General features: G+C 40.2%; 1 protein-coding gene across 1 annotated transcript in view; it reads left to right on the top strand.

Annotated features, from left to right (window-relative positions):
- Positions 1-11753, top strand: part of LOC139748929 (uncharacterized) — a 61673-nt gene extending 49920 nt beyond the window's left edge. The window contains exon 8 of the mRNA XM_071662292.1: positions 8108-11753. Coding sequence (XP_071518393.1) covers positions 8108-8295 — 188 coding nt within the window. The 3' untranslated portion in view covers positions 8296-11753. The remainder of the gene's footprint in view (positions 1-8107) is intronic.
- Positions 11754-13422: the final 1669 nt, after the last annotated feature.

Here is a 13422-nt window from a genome sequence, read left to right as displayed (position 1 = left end):
GATGATACTTACAAAGAAGGATTGCAAATGACTGAAAGATGTATAAAAGAAAGCAGCAAGAGGTCAAGAGGAAGATGCAAAGATAAAAAAAGACACGTGAGTGTTGGGGTGAGAGTATCATTAAACTGTAAGGATAAAAAACGATGTTTAGAAGGAGGTAAATAATGTGCGTAAGACAAGAGAACAAATGGGATCATCAGTGAAGGGGACAAGGGTGATTGTGATAACATATAGTGATGAAGTGAAAAGGAGATGGAGTGAGTATTTTCAAGGTTTGTTGAATGTTTTTGATGTTAGAGTGGCAGATGTAGGGTGTTTTGGTCGGGGTGGTGTGCGAAGTCAGGGAGAATGGTTGAGTTAAGAAAGAAGAGGTAGTGAAAGCTTTACAGAAGATGAAATGTGGCAAGATGATGGGTTTGGATGATATTGCAGTTGAATTTATTAAGAAAGGGGATTACTGTGTTGTTGATTGGTTGGTAAGGGTACTCACTGTATATGTAGATCATGATGAAGTGCCTGAGGATTGCTGTAATGCATGCATAGTGCTGTTGTACAAAGGCAAAGGGGATAAAGGTAAGTATTCCTGGGAAATTGTTTGGTAGGATATTGATTGAGAGGGTGAAGGCATGTACAGAGCATCAGATTGGGTAGGAGCAGTGTGGTTTCAGAAGTGGTAAAGGATGTGTGGATCATGTGTTTGCTCGAAGAATGTGTGAATAATACTTACAAAAAAAATAAATTTGAGTTTGGTTTCAGAAGTAGTAGAGGATTTATGGATCAGGCGTTTGCTTTGAAGAATTTGTGTGAGAAATACTCACACATATATGGATCTGGAGATGGCATATGATAGGGTTGATAGAGATGCTTTGTGGAAGGCCTTAAGAGTATATGGTGTGGGAGGTAAGCTGCTAGAAGCAGTGAAAAGTTTATATCAAGGATGTAAGGCATGTTTCTTAGTAAGAAAAGAGGAGAGTGACTGGTTCCTAGTGAAGGTTGGTCTGCAGCAAGGGTGTGTGATGTCTCCATGATTGTATAATTTGTTTATGGATGGGGTGGTTAGGGAGGTAAATGCAAAAGTTTTGGGGAGAGGGGGGGTATGCAGTCTGTTGGAGATAAGAGGGCCTGAGTGAGTCAGTTGTTGTTCGCTGATGATACAGCTTTGATGGCTGATTCAAGTGAGAAACTGCAGAAGTTGGTGGCTGAGTTTGGAAAAGTGTGTGAAAGGTGAATAAGAGCAAAGTTATTAGATTCAGCAGGTTTGAGGGACAAGTTAGTTGGGATTTAAGTTTGAATGGAGAAAAATTAGAGGAAGTGAAATGTTTTAGATATTTGGGAGTGGACTTAGCAGGGAGTGAAACCATGGGAATGAAAGTGAGTCTCAGGGTGGGGAAGGGGGAGAAGGTTCTGGGAGTGATGAAGAATGTGTGGAAGGAGAGAAGGTTATCTCAGAGAGCGAAAATGGGTATGTTTGAAGGAATAGTAGTTCCAAAAATAATATATGATTGCAAGGCATAGGCTATAAATAGGGTTGTACGGAGGAGGGTGGATGTGTTGGAAATGGAATGTTTGAGGACAATATGTGGTCTGAGGTGGTTTGATTGAGGTTAATAATGAAAGAGTAAGAGAGATGTGTGGCAATAAAAAGAGTATGGATGAGAGAGCAGAAGATGGTTTGGACATTTGGATCATATGGAGAGAATGAATGAGGAAAGGTTGACAAAGGGGATATATATGTCAGAAGTGGAGGGAAGAAGGAAAAGTGAGAGACCAAATTGGAGGCGGAATGATGGAGTGAAAACAATTTTGAGTGATTGGTGCCTGAACATACAGGAGGGTGAGAGGTGTGCAAGGAACAGAGTGAATTGGAATGGTATGTTATACCAGGTCAACATGCTGTCAATGGACTGCACCAGGGCATATAAAACGTCTGGAGTAAACATGGGAAGGTCTATGGGGCCTGGATGTAGATAAGGAGCTTTGGTTTTGGTGCATCACACATGACAGCTAGAGCCTGAGAGTGAACAAATGTGGCCTTTTTTTTTTTTTTTTGTCTTTTCCTGGTGCTGCCTCACTGAAGCAGGGGGTAGTGATGCTGTTTCTTGTGGGGAGGGTAGCATCAGGAATAGATGAAGGCATGCAAGTATGAAAATGTATATATATTTGCTTTGTCGCTGTCTCCCGTGTTAGCGAGGTAGCGCAAGGAAACAGACGAAAAATGGCCCAACCCACTCACATACACATGTATATACATACACATCCACACATGCAAATATACATACCTATACATCTCAATGTATACATATATATACACACACAGAAATATATATATATATACACATGTACATAATTCATACTGTCTGCCTTTATCTATTCCCATCGCCACCTCACCACACATGGAATAACAACGCCCTCCCCTCTCATGTGTGCGAGGTAGTGATAGGAAAAGACAACAAAGGCCACATTCGTTCACACTCAGTCTCTAGCTTTCATGTAATAATGCACCAAAACCACAGCTCCCTTTCCACATCCAGGCCCCACAGAACTTTCCATGGTTTACCTCAGACACTTCACATGCCCTGGTTCAATCCATTGACAGCATGTCGATCCCAGTATACCACATCGTTCCAATTTACTCTATTCCTTGCATGCCTTTCACCCTCCTGCATGTTCAGGCCCCGATCACTCAAAATTTTTTTCACTCCATCTTCCCACCTCCAATTTGGTCTCTCACTTCTCCTTGTTCCCTCCACCTCTGACACATATATCCTCTTGGTCAATCTTTCCTCACTCATTCTCTTCATGTGCCCAAACCCTTTCAAAACACCCTCTTTTGCTCTCTCAACCACACTCTTTTTATTTCCACTCCCAGATATCTGAAACACTTTACTTCCTCCAGTTTTTCTCCATTCAAACTTACCTCCCAATTGACTTGACCCTCAACCCTACTGTACCTAATAACCTTGCTCTTATTCACATTTACTCTCAACTTTCTTCTTTCACATACTTTACCAATTTCAGTCACCAGCTTCTGCAGTTTTTCACCGGAATTAGCCACCAGCGCTGTATCATCAGCAAACAACAACTGACTCACTTCCCAAGCTCTCTCATCCACAACAGACTGCATACTTGCCCCTCTTTCCAAAACTCTTGCATTCACCTCCCTAACAACCCCATCCATAAACAAATTAAACAACCATGGAGACATCACACACCCCTGCCTCAAACCTACATTCACTGAGAACCAATCACTTTCCTCTCTTCCTACACGTACACATGCCTTACATCCTCGATAAAAACTTTTCACTGCTTCAAACAACTTGCCTCCCACACCATATATTCTTAATACCTTCCACAGAGCATCTCTATCAACTCTATCATATAACTTCTCCAGATCCATAAATGCTACATACAAATCCATTTGCTTTTCTAAGTATTTGTCACATACATTCTTCAAAGCAAACACCTGATCCACACATCCTCTACCACTTCTGAAACGACACTGCTCTTCCCCAATATGATGCTTTGTACATGCTTTCACCCTCTCAATCAATACCCTCCCATATAATTTCCCAGGAATACTCAACAAACTTATACCTCTGTAATTTGAGCACTCACTCTTATCCCCTTTGCCTTTGTACAATGGCAGTATGCAAGCATTTCGCCAATCCTCAGGCACCTCACCATGAATCATATATACATTAAATAACCTTACCAACCAGTCAACAATACAATCACCCCCTTTTTTAATAAATTCCACTGCAATACCATCCAAACCTGCTGCCTTGCCAGCTTTCATCTTCCGCAAAGCTTTTACTAGCTCTTGTTTATCAAATCATTCTCCCTAACCCTCTCACTTTGGACACCACCTCGACCAAAACACCCTATATCTGCCACTCTATCATCAAACACATTCAACAAACCTTCAAAATACTCACTCCATCTCCTTCTCACACCACCACTACTTGTTATCACCTCCCCATTAGACCCCTTCACTGAAGTTTCCTTTTGTTCCCTTGTCTTACGCACTTTATTTACCTCCTTCCAAAACATCTTTTTATTCTCCCTAAGATTTACTGATACTCTCTCACCCCAACTCTCATTTGCCCTCTTTTTCACCACTTGCACCTTTCTCTTGACGTCCTGCCTCTTTCTTTTATACATCTCCCAGTCATTTGCATTTTTTCCCTGCAGAAATTGTACAAATGCCTCTCTCTTCTCTTTGACTAATAATCTTACTTCTTCATCCCACCACTCACTACCCTTTCTAATCAACCCACCTCCCACGCTTCTCATGCCACAAGCATCTTTTGCGCAAGCCATCACTGCTTCCCTAAATACATCCCATTCCTCCCTCACTCCCCTTACCTCCTTTGTTCTCACGTTTTTCCATTCTGTACTCAGTCTCTCTTGGTACTTCTTCACACAAGTCTCCTTCCCAAGCTCACTTACTCTCACCATTCTCTTCCCCAACATTCTCTCTTCTTTTCTGAAAACCCCTACACATGTACCTGAAAATGTACATGTGTATATATGTGTATGTTGGTGTATATGTATATATATTGATATGTATATGTATGTATGTGTGAGTGTATTGGCTTTTATGTATATATAGGTACATGTGAGTGGGTGGGCTGTTTTTCTTCTGTGTCCTGGTGCTACCTCGCTGATGCAGGAAATGGCAATCAAGTATGATAATGATAAAAGTAAGGGAAAAACTGAATGGGTTATGGGATGGTAAAAACTCCATAATTGAAAGACAGTATATGTTCATCCTGTCTTGCCAACCATTTGATTTCTGTTATTGTGTGTATAATATTTTAGAAGAAAGAGATGGGCAATTAGAAAATCTTTGACAGTCTTGTTCATGAAACTGATGTGGCCATTAGAATTTCAGATTAGGGTTAGAGGATTGTTCTGATATTAGGTGATGTGAGAAGGAGAAGGAGTGAGTATTTTAAGGTGTGTTGAATGTGTTAGATGATAGGGTGTTTTGGCCGAGGTGGTGTGTGTAGTGAGAGGGTCAGGGAGAATGATTTGATAAACAGAGAAGAGGTAGTGAAAGTTTTGCAGAAGATGAAAGCCGTCAAGGCTGTGGGTTTAGATGGTATTGCAGTGGAATTTATTAAAAAAGGGGTGACTGTGTTGTTGATTGGTTGGTAAGGATATTTGGTGTATGTGTGGATCATAGTGAAGTGCCTAAGGATTGGCAGAATGCATGCAAAGTGCCATTGTACAAAGGGAAAAGGGATAAAGGTGAGAGTTCAAACTACAGAGGCATAAGTTTGTTGAGTATTCCTTGGAAATTATATGGGAGGGTCTTGATTGAGAGGGTGAAAGCATGTATAGAGCATCAGACTGGGGAAGAGCAGTCGTTTCAGAATTGGTAGGGGATGTGTGAATTGTGTGTTTGCTTTGAAGAATGTATGTGAGAAATACTTAGAAAAACAGATGGATTTGTATGTAGCATTCATTGAGCTGGAGAAGGCATATGATAGGGTTGATAGAGATGCTTTGTGGAAGGTTTTAAGAGTATATGGTGTGGGAGGTGAGTTGCTTGAAGCAGTGAAGAGTTTTTACCAAGGATGTAAGGCATGTGCATGAGTAGGAAGAGAGGAGAGTGATTGGTTGCCAGTGAATGTCAGCTTGGAGTAGAGATGTGTGATATCCTCATTTTTGTTTAATTTCTTTATGGATCGGGTGGTTAGGGAGGTGAATGCAAGAATGTTGGATAGAGGGGCGAGTATTCAATCTGTTGGAGATGAAAGGGCCTGGGAAGCGAGTCAGTTGTTGTTCACTGATGATACAGCTCTAGTGGCTGATTCAAGTGAGAAATTGCAGAATTTAGTGACTGAGTTTGGAAAAGTGTGTGAAAGGAGAAAGTTGAGAGTTAATGTGAATAAGAGCAAGGTTCATAGGTTCAGTAGGGTTAAGGGACAATTTAATTGGGATATAAGTGTTCAATGGAGAACAGTTGGGGGAATTGAAGTGTTTTGGATACCTGGGAGTGGACTTAGCAACGAAGGGAACCATGGAAGCGGAAGTGAGTCACAGGATGGGGGAGGGGGCGAAGGTTCTGGGAGCGATGAAAAATGTGTGAAAGGAGAGAACAAAGAGGATACATGTTTCAGATTTGGAGGGAAGAAGGAGAAGCGGGAGACCAAATTGGAGGTGGAAGGATGGAGTGAAAAAGATTTTGAGCAATTGGGGCCTTACTATACAGAAGGGTGAGAGGTGTGCAAGAAATAGTGTGAATTGGAACGATGTGGTATACTGGGGTTGATGTGCTGTCAATGGATGGAACCAGGGCATGTGAAATGTCTGGGGTAAACCATGGAAAGGTCTTTGTGGCCTGGATGTGGGTAGGGATCTGTGGTTTCAGTGCATTACACATGATAGCTAGAGACTGAGTGTGAACAAATGTTGCCTTTTTTGTTTGTTTTCCTGCCACTACCTCACTGAAGCAGGGGGTAGCGATGCTGTTTCCTGTAGGGCGGGGTAGCATGAGGAATGGATGAAGGCAAGCAAGTATGAATATGTATGCGTGTATATATGTATGTGTCTTTTTATATGTATGTGTATATGCTGATATGTATATGTGCGTGCATGGGTGTTTATTTACATATATGTGTATATGAGTGGCTGGGTCATTCTTTGTCTTTCCTGGTGTTATCTCGCTGACATGGGAAACGGTGATCAATTATGGTACATATAGGTTTGTATGTAAGATATTTTTGGAACATATGAACGATAATCAGTTGTTAAGTTTTAAAAGAACCAACTAAAGATAGCTAAGTAGAAAGGAAAATCTAAGAAAAATGTAATATAATATATAATATATGATATATATAGTTTTGGAAAGAGGGGCAAGTATGAAGTCTGTTGGGGATGAGAGAGCTTGGGAAGTGAGTCAGTTGTTGTTCGCTGATGATACAGCGCTGGTGGCTGATTCATGTGAGAAACTGCAGAAGCTGATGATTGAGTTTGGTAAAGTGTGTGAAAGAAGAAAGTTAAGAGTAAATGTGAATAAGAGCAAGGTTATTAGGTGCAGTAGGGTTGAGGGTCAAGTCAATTGGGAGGTAAGTTTGAATGGAGAAAAACTGGAGGAAGTAAAGTGTTTTAGATATCTGGGAGTGGATCTGGCAGCGGATGGAACCCTGGAAGCGGAAGTGGATCATAGGGTGGGGGAGGGGGCGAAAATCCTGGGAGCCTTGAAGAATGTGTGGAAGTCGAGAACATTATCTCGGAAAGCAAAAATGGGTACGTTTGAAGGAATAGTGGTTCCAACAATGTTTTATGGTCGCAAGGCGTGGGCTATGGATAGAGTTGTGCGCAGGAGGATGGATGTGCTGGAAATGAGATGTTTGAGGACAATGTGTGGTGTGAGGTGGTTTGATCGAGTGAGTAACGTAAGGGTAAGAGAGATGTGTGGAAATAAAAAGAGCGTGGTTGAGAGAGCAGAAGAGGGTGTTTTGAAATGGTTTGGTCACATGGAGAGAATGAGTGAGGAAAGATTGACCAAGAGGATATATGTGTCGGAGGTGGAGGGAACGAGGAGAAGAGGGAGACCAAATTGGAGGTGGAAAGATGGAGTGAAAAAGATTTTGTGTGATCGGGGCCTGAACATGCAGGAGGGTGAAAGGAGGGCAAGGAATAGAGTAAATTGGATCGATGTGGTATACCGGGGTTGACGTGCTGTCAGTGGATTGAATCAGGGCATGTGAAGCGTCTGGGGTAAACCATGGAAAGCTGTGTAGGTATGTATATTTGCGTGTGTGGACGTATGTATATACATGTGTATGGGGGGGGGGGGCATTTCTTTCTTTCAAAAAAAAAAAAAAAAAAAAATCTGTCATTGTGTAGATTATTTTGTTAAGAAGAATTTTGGTTGCTAGTCACTTTGTCTGTGCTTTCATATACTTTGGTTTATTCTCAGATTATAACAGCCTCTGGTATAAGGTTTGTATAAGTACTGTGTGTTCTTTGATTCACTCACTAAAGAGCTAAGAATATCACAGAACTCATTCTCACACTTGCAAGAGTTATAGATATTTTGGGAAGAAGTTTTTGAAAATTTATGCTTAGATTTAAACACTTCACTACATTACAGGAGCCATAATGATGAACACAGGAACTCTCATAGCCAATGCTCTACAAGATGATGATGTGAATGCTATAGAGGAAAACAACAGGCTTCTTGGTGTCAACAACTGCATAGTAATGAGTGCTTCTCCAGCAGCTGTTGCAAGGGTAATTTACTTGTTAACTGCAACTTCAGAAATTTATCTTAATCTGTAACACTAATAAAATAAACCTTTGGAACAGGGGACTTTATTTTAATTGAATTTGTGCCCACCGGGCTCAGAAAAAGTTGTGATTATAATGGTAGTACTCACTGTAGTATTACTGTTTATTCTGAAGTGTCTTTCCTAACATCTGTTTAACTGTAAAGTATACTGTGATTTAAGAGCAAATCTAATATTTGAAAAAATACAGCAAATACCATAGTATTGGTTCAGGGTAATTTTTAAGACCCAAAGAAAAACTTCTTTCAAAACAGGAGCATAGCTTAAAAAGCTTCTTCACCTTAAACTATAGTCTAAAATAGTCAGTGATAATTCCCAGGGTTGACAAATAGAATATGATGTGAATCAATATATTTAGAATGACATTTAACAATTAATGATTTAAGACTTTAATGTCACGACTTAAAATGGTTCTAAAATAACCTTGTGTCCCCAGAATGTTATTTGCCCATCTCCATTCTCAGGTTGTCATGTGCACTGCACCAATAAAACTAGCCCCTTAATTACAAGTGGCCCCATAGACCTTTCCATGGTTTCCTTCTGCCACTTCACACAGCCCAGCTTAGTCAGTGGACCGCATGTTAATACATGTATATTACATTGTTCCAGTTCACTCTACCCTGTTCACACCTTTCATCCTCCTGCATGCTTAAGTCCTGATCACTCAAACTCGTTCCCTAAATCCAGTTTGGTCTCCCCATCTCCTTGTCCCCTTTGCTTCTGACAAATATATCCTCTTTGTCAACTCTCTTCATTCTCTCCATGTGTCCAAACTCTTTCAGCAAACCCTCTTCAGCTTTCTCAACCACACTCTTATTATTACCACACCTGTCTCTTACCCTTTTATAACTTACTCACTTTTATTTCTTATTTGATCAAACAACCTAACAGCACACCTTGTCCTCAAACATTTAATTTCCAACACTTCCACCCTCTCCTGCACATCCTCATCTGTAGTCCATGCCTCATGTCCCTACAACATTGTTGGGTCTACTATACTGTCAAACATACCCATTTTTGTCCTCCTCATTGATGACCTCTCTTTCCACACAGTCTTCATTACTTCCAGAACTTTTGACCCCTAATCCTCTCCATGACTCTCTCTCCTTTAAGTCATGGACAAAAGTCCTTATCCAAGCCAGCCCAGAATTGAGATATAAAAATTATGAAAGAAAAAAAGAAGAGACAAGGGAGAGTATTTATGAATTTTGAAGGAAGTTAAAAGCTTTTCTTTTAAAATGTGCTTGGTCATAGTTATTGGGAGAGAGCTCCAAGGCTTCAAGGTGTAGGGAAAGAAACAGTTGTCAAAGCATCCCACTCTTGAGTTGCCAGTAGCCACACAGTAATCATGTGACGCATCAGCTTGCTGAGTATCGCGTGGTTTAGCTAGTGGTGGGACATAGGTATTTTTGTAATGTGGGTTTATAGAGAGTGGATGTTACAGTGATACCAAATATGTTCATTGAGTTGAGAGATCGAATTACTGAGCCGTCAAAGGAGAGACGAGCTGTAAGTTTTTGATAAGTCAGTGGCAACTACATACGTCTCCCCAGTATCTTTCAGGGATGTTGACCAGACATCAGTAAAACAGGAAAGAACATCAATGGATTTTGCCGTAAGGAAGCCATACTGGTGATAAGGGAAAAGATTGTGAGATTCAAGGTAAATGTGAATAAAAGCAAGGTTATAAGGTTTGCTAGTGAAAAGAGAGCAGTTATTTGGAGTGTGAGTTTGAATGGAGTGAACTTCAAGGAAGTGGAGGGTGTTGGTACCTAGGGGTGGACATGGCTTCGAATGGAACCCTGGGAGGTTATGCTCCCTTTGGTGAATGAAGGGACAGAGGTCTTTAGTGCTTGGAAGGTGTGGAAATAATGTTCACTGTTGTTAAGGGCAAAGATGATATATTTATGTTTAACGTTATAATAGTCCTGTCAGTGCTCTATGGATGCAAAGAGTGGGCCTTAGCTTAAAATGTAAAGGATAGGGAGAATGTGTTGGAAATGAAATGTTTAGGGGCAGTATGCGGTGTAAAGAAGTTTGATCAAATATAAAACAGTAGGCTAAGAAAGAGTTGTGGTAGTAAGAGTAGTACGTATGTGAGTTGAAGAGAGAGTGCTGAGATGGTTTAGACATATGGAAAGAATGAAAGAGGAGAGGATGTACGTATCAGAAGTGGAGGGGACAAGGAAGGGGGAAACCGAGTAGGATGTGGAAGGATGGAGTGAGAGATGCTTTGAAGACCTGAGGCCTGAACATGCAAGAGGGTTGAGGCGTGCAAGGTATAAAGCAAAGTGGAGTGACATGTATACAGGGTATGATATGCTGTCAGTGGGCTGAACCAGATTATATAAAACAATTGGGGGAAACAATGGAAAGGTTTGTGGAGCCTGGTTGTGGATTAGGGGCTCTGATTTTGATCCATTATACATGGCTGCTAGAGTGAATGATACCATTTATTTACCTGCTACTGGTGCAACTTCATTAATGTAGGAAATGGTGAATATGTATGAAAAAATGAATTATGTATGTAATTATTTCAAAGCTTGATTTTGAAATTTAATGGTCCCAAAATAACATTTCAAACCCAGGATCTTTTCAACATGAAAAGTGTGACATATGGAGATTTTAAAGAAAATGTAGTTTTTGAAGACAAACATTTGAACTTATAGATAGAGTACAGAGTTTTTGTCAGCCCTTTAACAGGTTTCGATTGTATTAAGAAGTGCCTATTTATTCTTTTGGATGAGTTTGCTTTTAATTTACCCCCTCTTGAGGCAGTCAGCCAGAACTCTTTTGAAGCTTGGGATTTGACCTCACTTTTTTTCACAATTGCTTCTTTTGCCTCATTGAATTAGGATCAGGAAGAGACAAACAGTGGCATCATTCCAGCATATTCACTCTCTAGCTGTCACCTGTAATGCACCAAAAGCAGCACCTATCATCTGCTGGCAGGCCCCACAGATTATCCTGTGGAGCACCTTGACTGCTTCATATACCCTGATTCACCCCATTGACAACATGTCATCCTGGTTTATTCTCTTTCATACTTGCTCAATTCTTTCCTGATTGTTTGGAACCTAATACTCTAAAACATCTTCTGCTCCATCCTTCCAGCTTTTCCTTGATCTGTGCATTAACCTTACCATTCTGGCAACATTTCATCACAGGCACTCTTCAGTAGGTACATACTCCCTTTCCCTCCTTCCACCTCAAACATGGATATTGTTTTAGTCACCCTTTATTTCTTTTTTATCCTTTCCATATATCCAAGCTCTTTCAGCACACCCTTGTCAGCTCGCATTCATACAAAGGAATACAAAGAGCAACAGACCATTGAGACCTTTTGAGGTTGTTTGAGATAGTGGAAGAGATCAGAATCTCACAGGTTAGTGAGGTAAAAGTTAGAAGGCATACAGATAATTCAAAAAGAATAACCTGCAAATGGTCATTTGACTATGGAGGCACACGTAATGAAAGATGTGGACTTGAAGTGAAGCATTTATCAAGTCCATTCTTAAATGTATATATAGTACTGCATTAACCACTTTGATTTGTAAATCATTCCATATGTTAACAATCCTGTTGAAGAAAAAGGGCTTTGCCTTATTTGAGGTAAATGATTTGCCGACAAATTTGTATTCATTAATGCAAGTGAAATCAGATGAATTAAGGCTTAGATAATTTGATAGATCAAGTTGCCTAAGATTATCAAAGCCTTTGATCATTTTAAATACTTGTATTAGATCACCTCTTAACAGTCTTTTTTTCTTAGCTTAAGAGATTCAAGTCTATTAAACTGATCTTGTAGGATTTGTTTCTCAGTCTGGAAATCATCTCGGTAGCTCTGTGCTGTACCCTTTCCATCTTGTCTGTTATTTTTTAAGGTTGGGTGACCAAAACTGAACGCATACATTATAAGCACATCCCTTTCATACACTATGATTCCATACATAATCAACCCGGCTAACACTATATGTTGTCTGGCAAATTTCCAGCACATTTTCTTTCTTCAATGTTGTCATATTTAGGGCCCAAAAGACATTTATATAATATACTACAACAATTATACCTTCAGCCATACCTTTGTTTGCCATAACAGACACTACCTCTCCATCCACACAGTACTCATTATACCCAGAACATTAACTTCTCTCCCACCCAGTGACTAACTTCAACTCCCAAGGATCCATCCAGTGTCAAGTCTGCTATCATATACGTAAGCACTCCACTTCCTTCAGTTCCTCCCTGCTCCAAACTTACAGTGGACATTTAAAAGATCAGTCATTGAACTGTTAAAGATTGTAGGTTTTATGAAAATTATGTTTTCCTCATCTAGTGTGAAGACTGTTCCTTATAGGAAATTCCTGCAATTTCTGATAATTGAAATCTACTGAAATGTGAAAATCATCTTTTTTGAGAAAGGATGAATCCATGCAGACAGATTCTTGCTAAAATATGAGATGGTTAACTTTAGTTTGATACAATCTTTTTGAATTCCTTTTGATTATGTATTGTCTGGTCAACACATGAAGATTTTATGATTTTCAGGAAAAATTACATAGAAGATTATTTTTCCTTCCAGATATTAGTTTTTAAGCTGTCGGCAAGGAATGTCTCTTGTTGGATCAAGTATTTGTTATTCCTTTCACAGTCAGGACTGACTGCTTGAGCCTTTGATATAAGGAATCTCTCCTTGTATGAAGTACTGCTCTCACATCTGAGTTGGTTGTATCTCTGTATCCGTACTTGGCACAGTTGAGTCGAAAGCAGTCTGACTTATAATTTGTTCCAGGCTAACTACCAAACTTGACGCTCTTGCTGTATGCCACAATGCTGGCTCACTTTCACTCTTCTTTAGGTATTACCTTGGATTTTGCTTCCTTGAGCTGGTTGTTTGTATGCCCCCATTGCTTAGTAGACCAGGGAATACTTGGCAAGCTGCTGCGTCTCATGATTACTGTGTGGCCATCAGCAACTCAAGGGTGAGCCACTTTGATAACATCTTCTGTCTTTACATGCTGAAGCTCTGGAACTCCCTACCCTCTCATATCTTTCCCTGAAGCTCTGGAACTCCCTACCCTCTTATACCTTTCCCAATAACTATGACTTGGCACATTTT

This window comes from Panulirus ornatus, chromosome 6, assembly GCF_036320965.1.
Source record: "Panulirus ornatus isolate Po-2019 chromosome 6, ASM3632096v1, whole genome shotgun sequence".
NCBI classification, from domain to species: Eukaryota; Metazoa; Arthropoda; class Malacostraca; order Decapoda; family Palinuridae; genus Panulirus; species Panulirus ornatus.
This window is presented reverse-complemented; position numbering and strand designations above follow the sequence as displayed.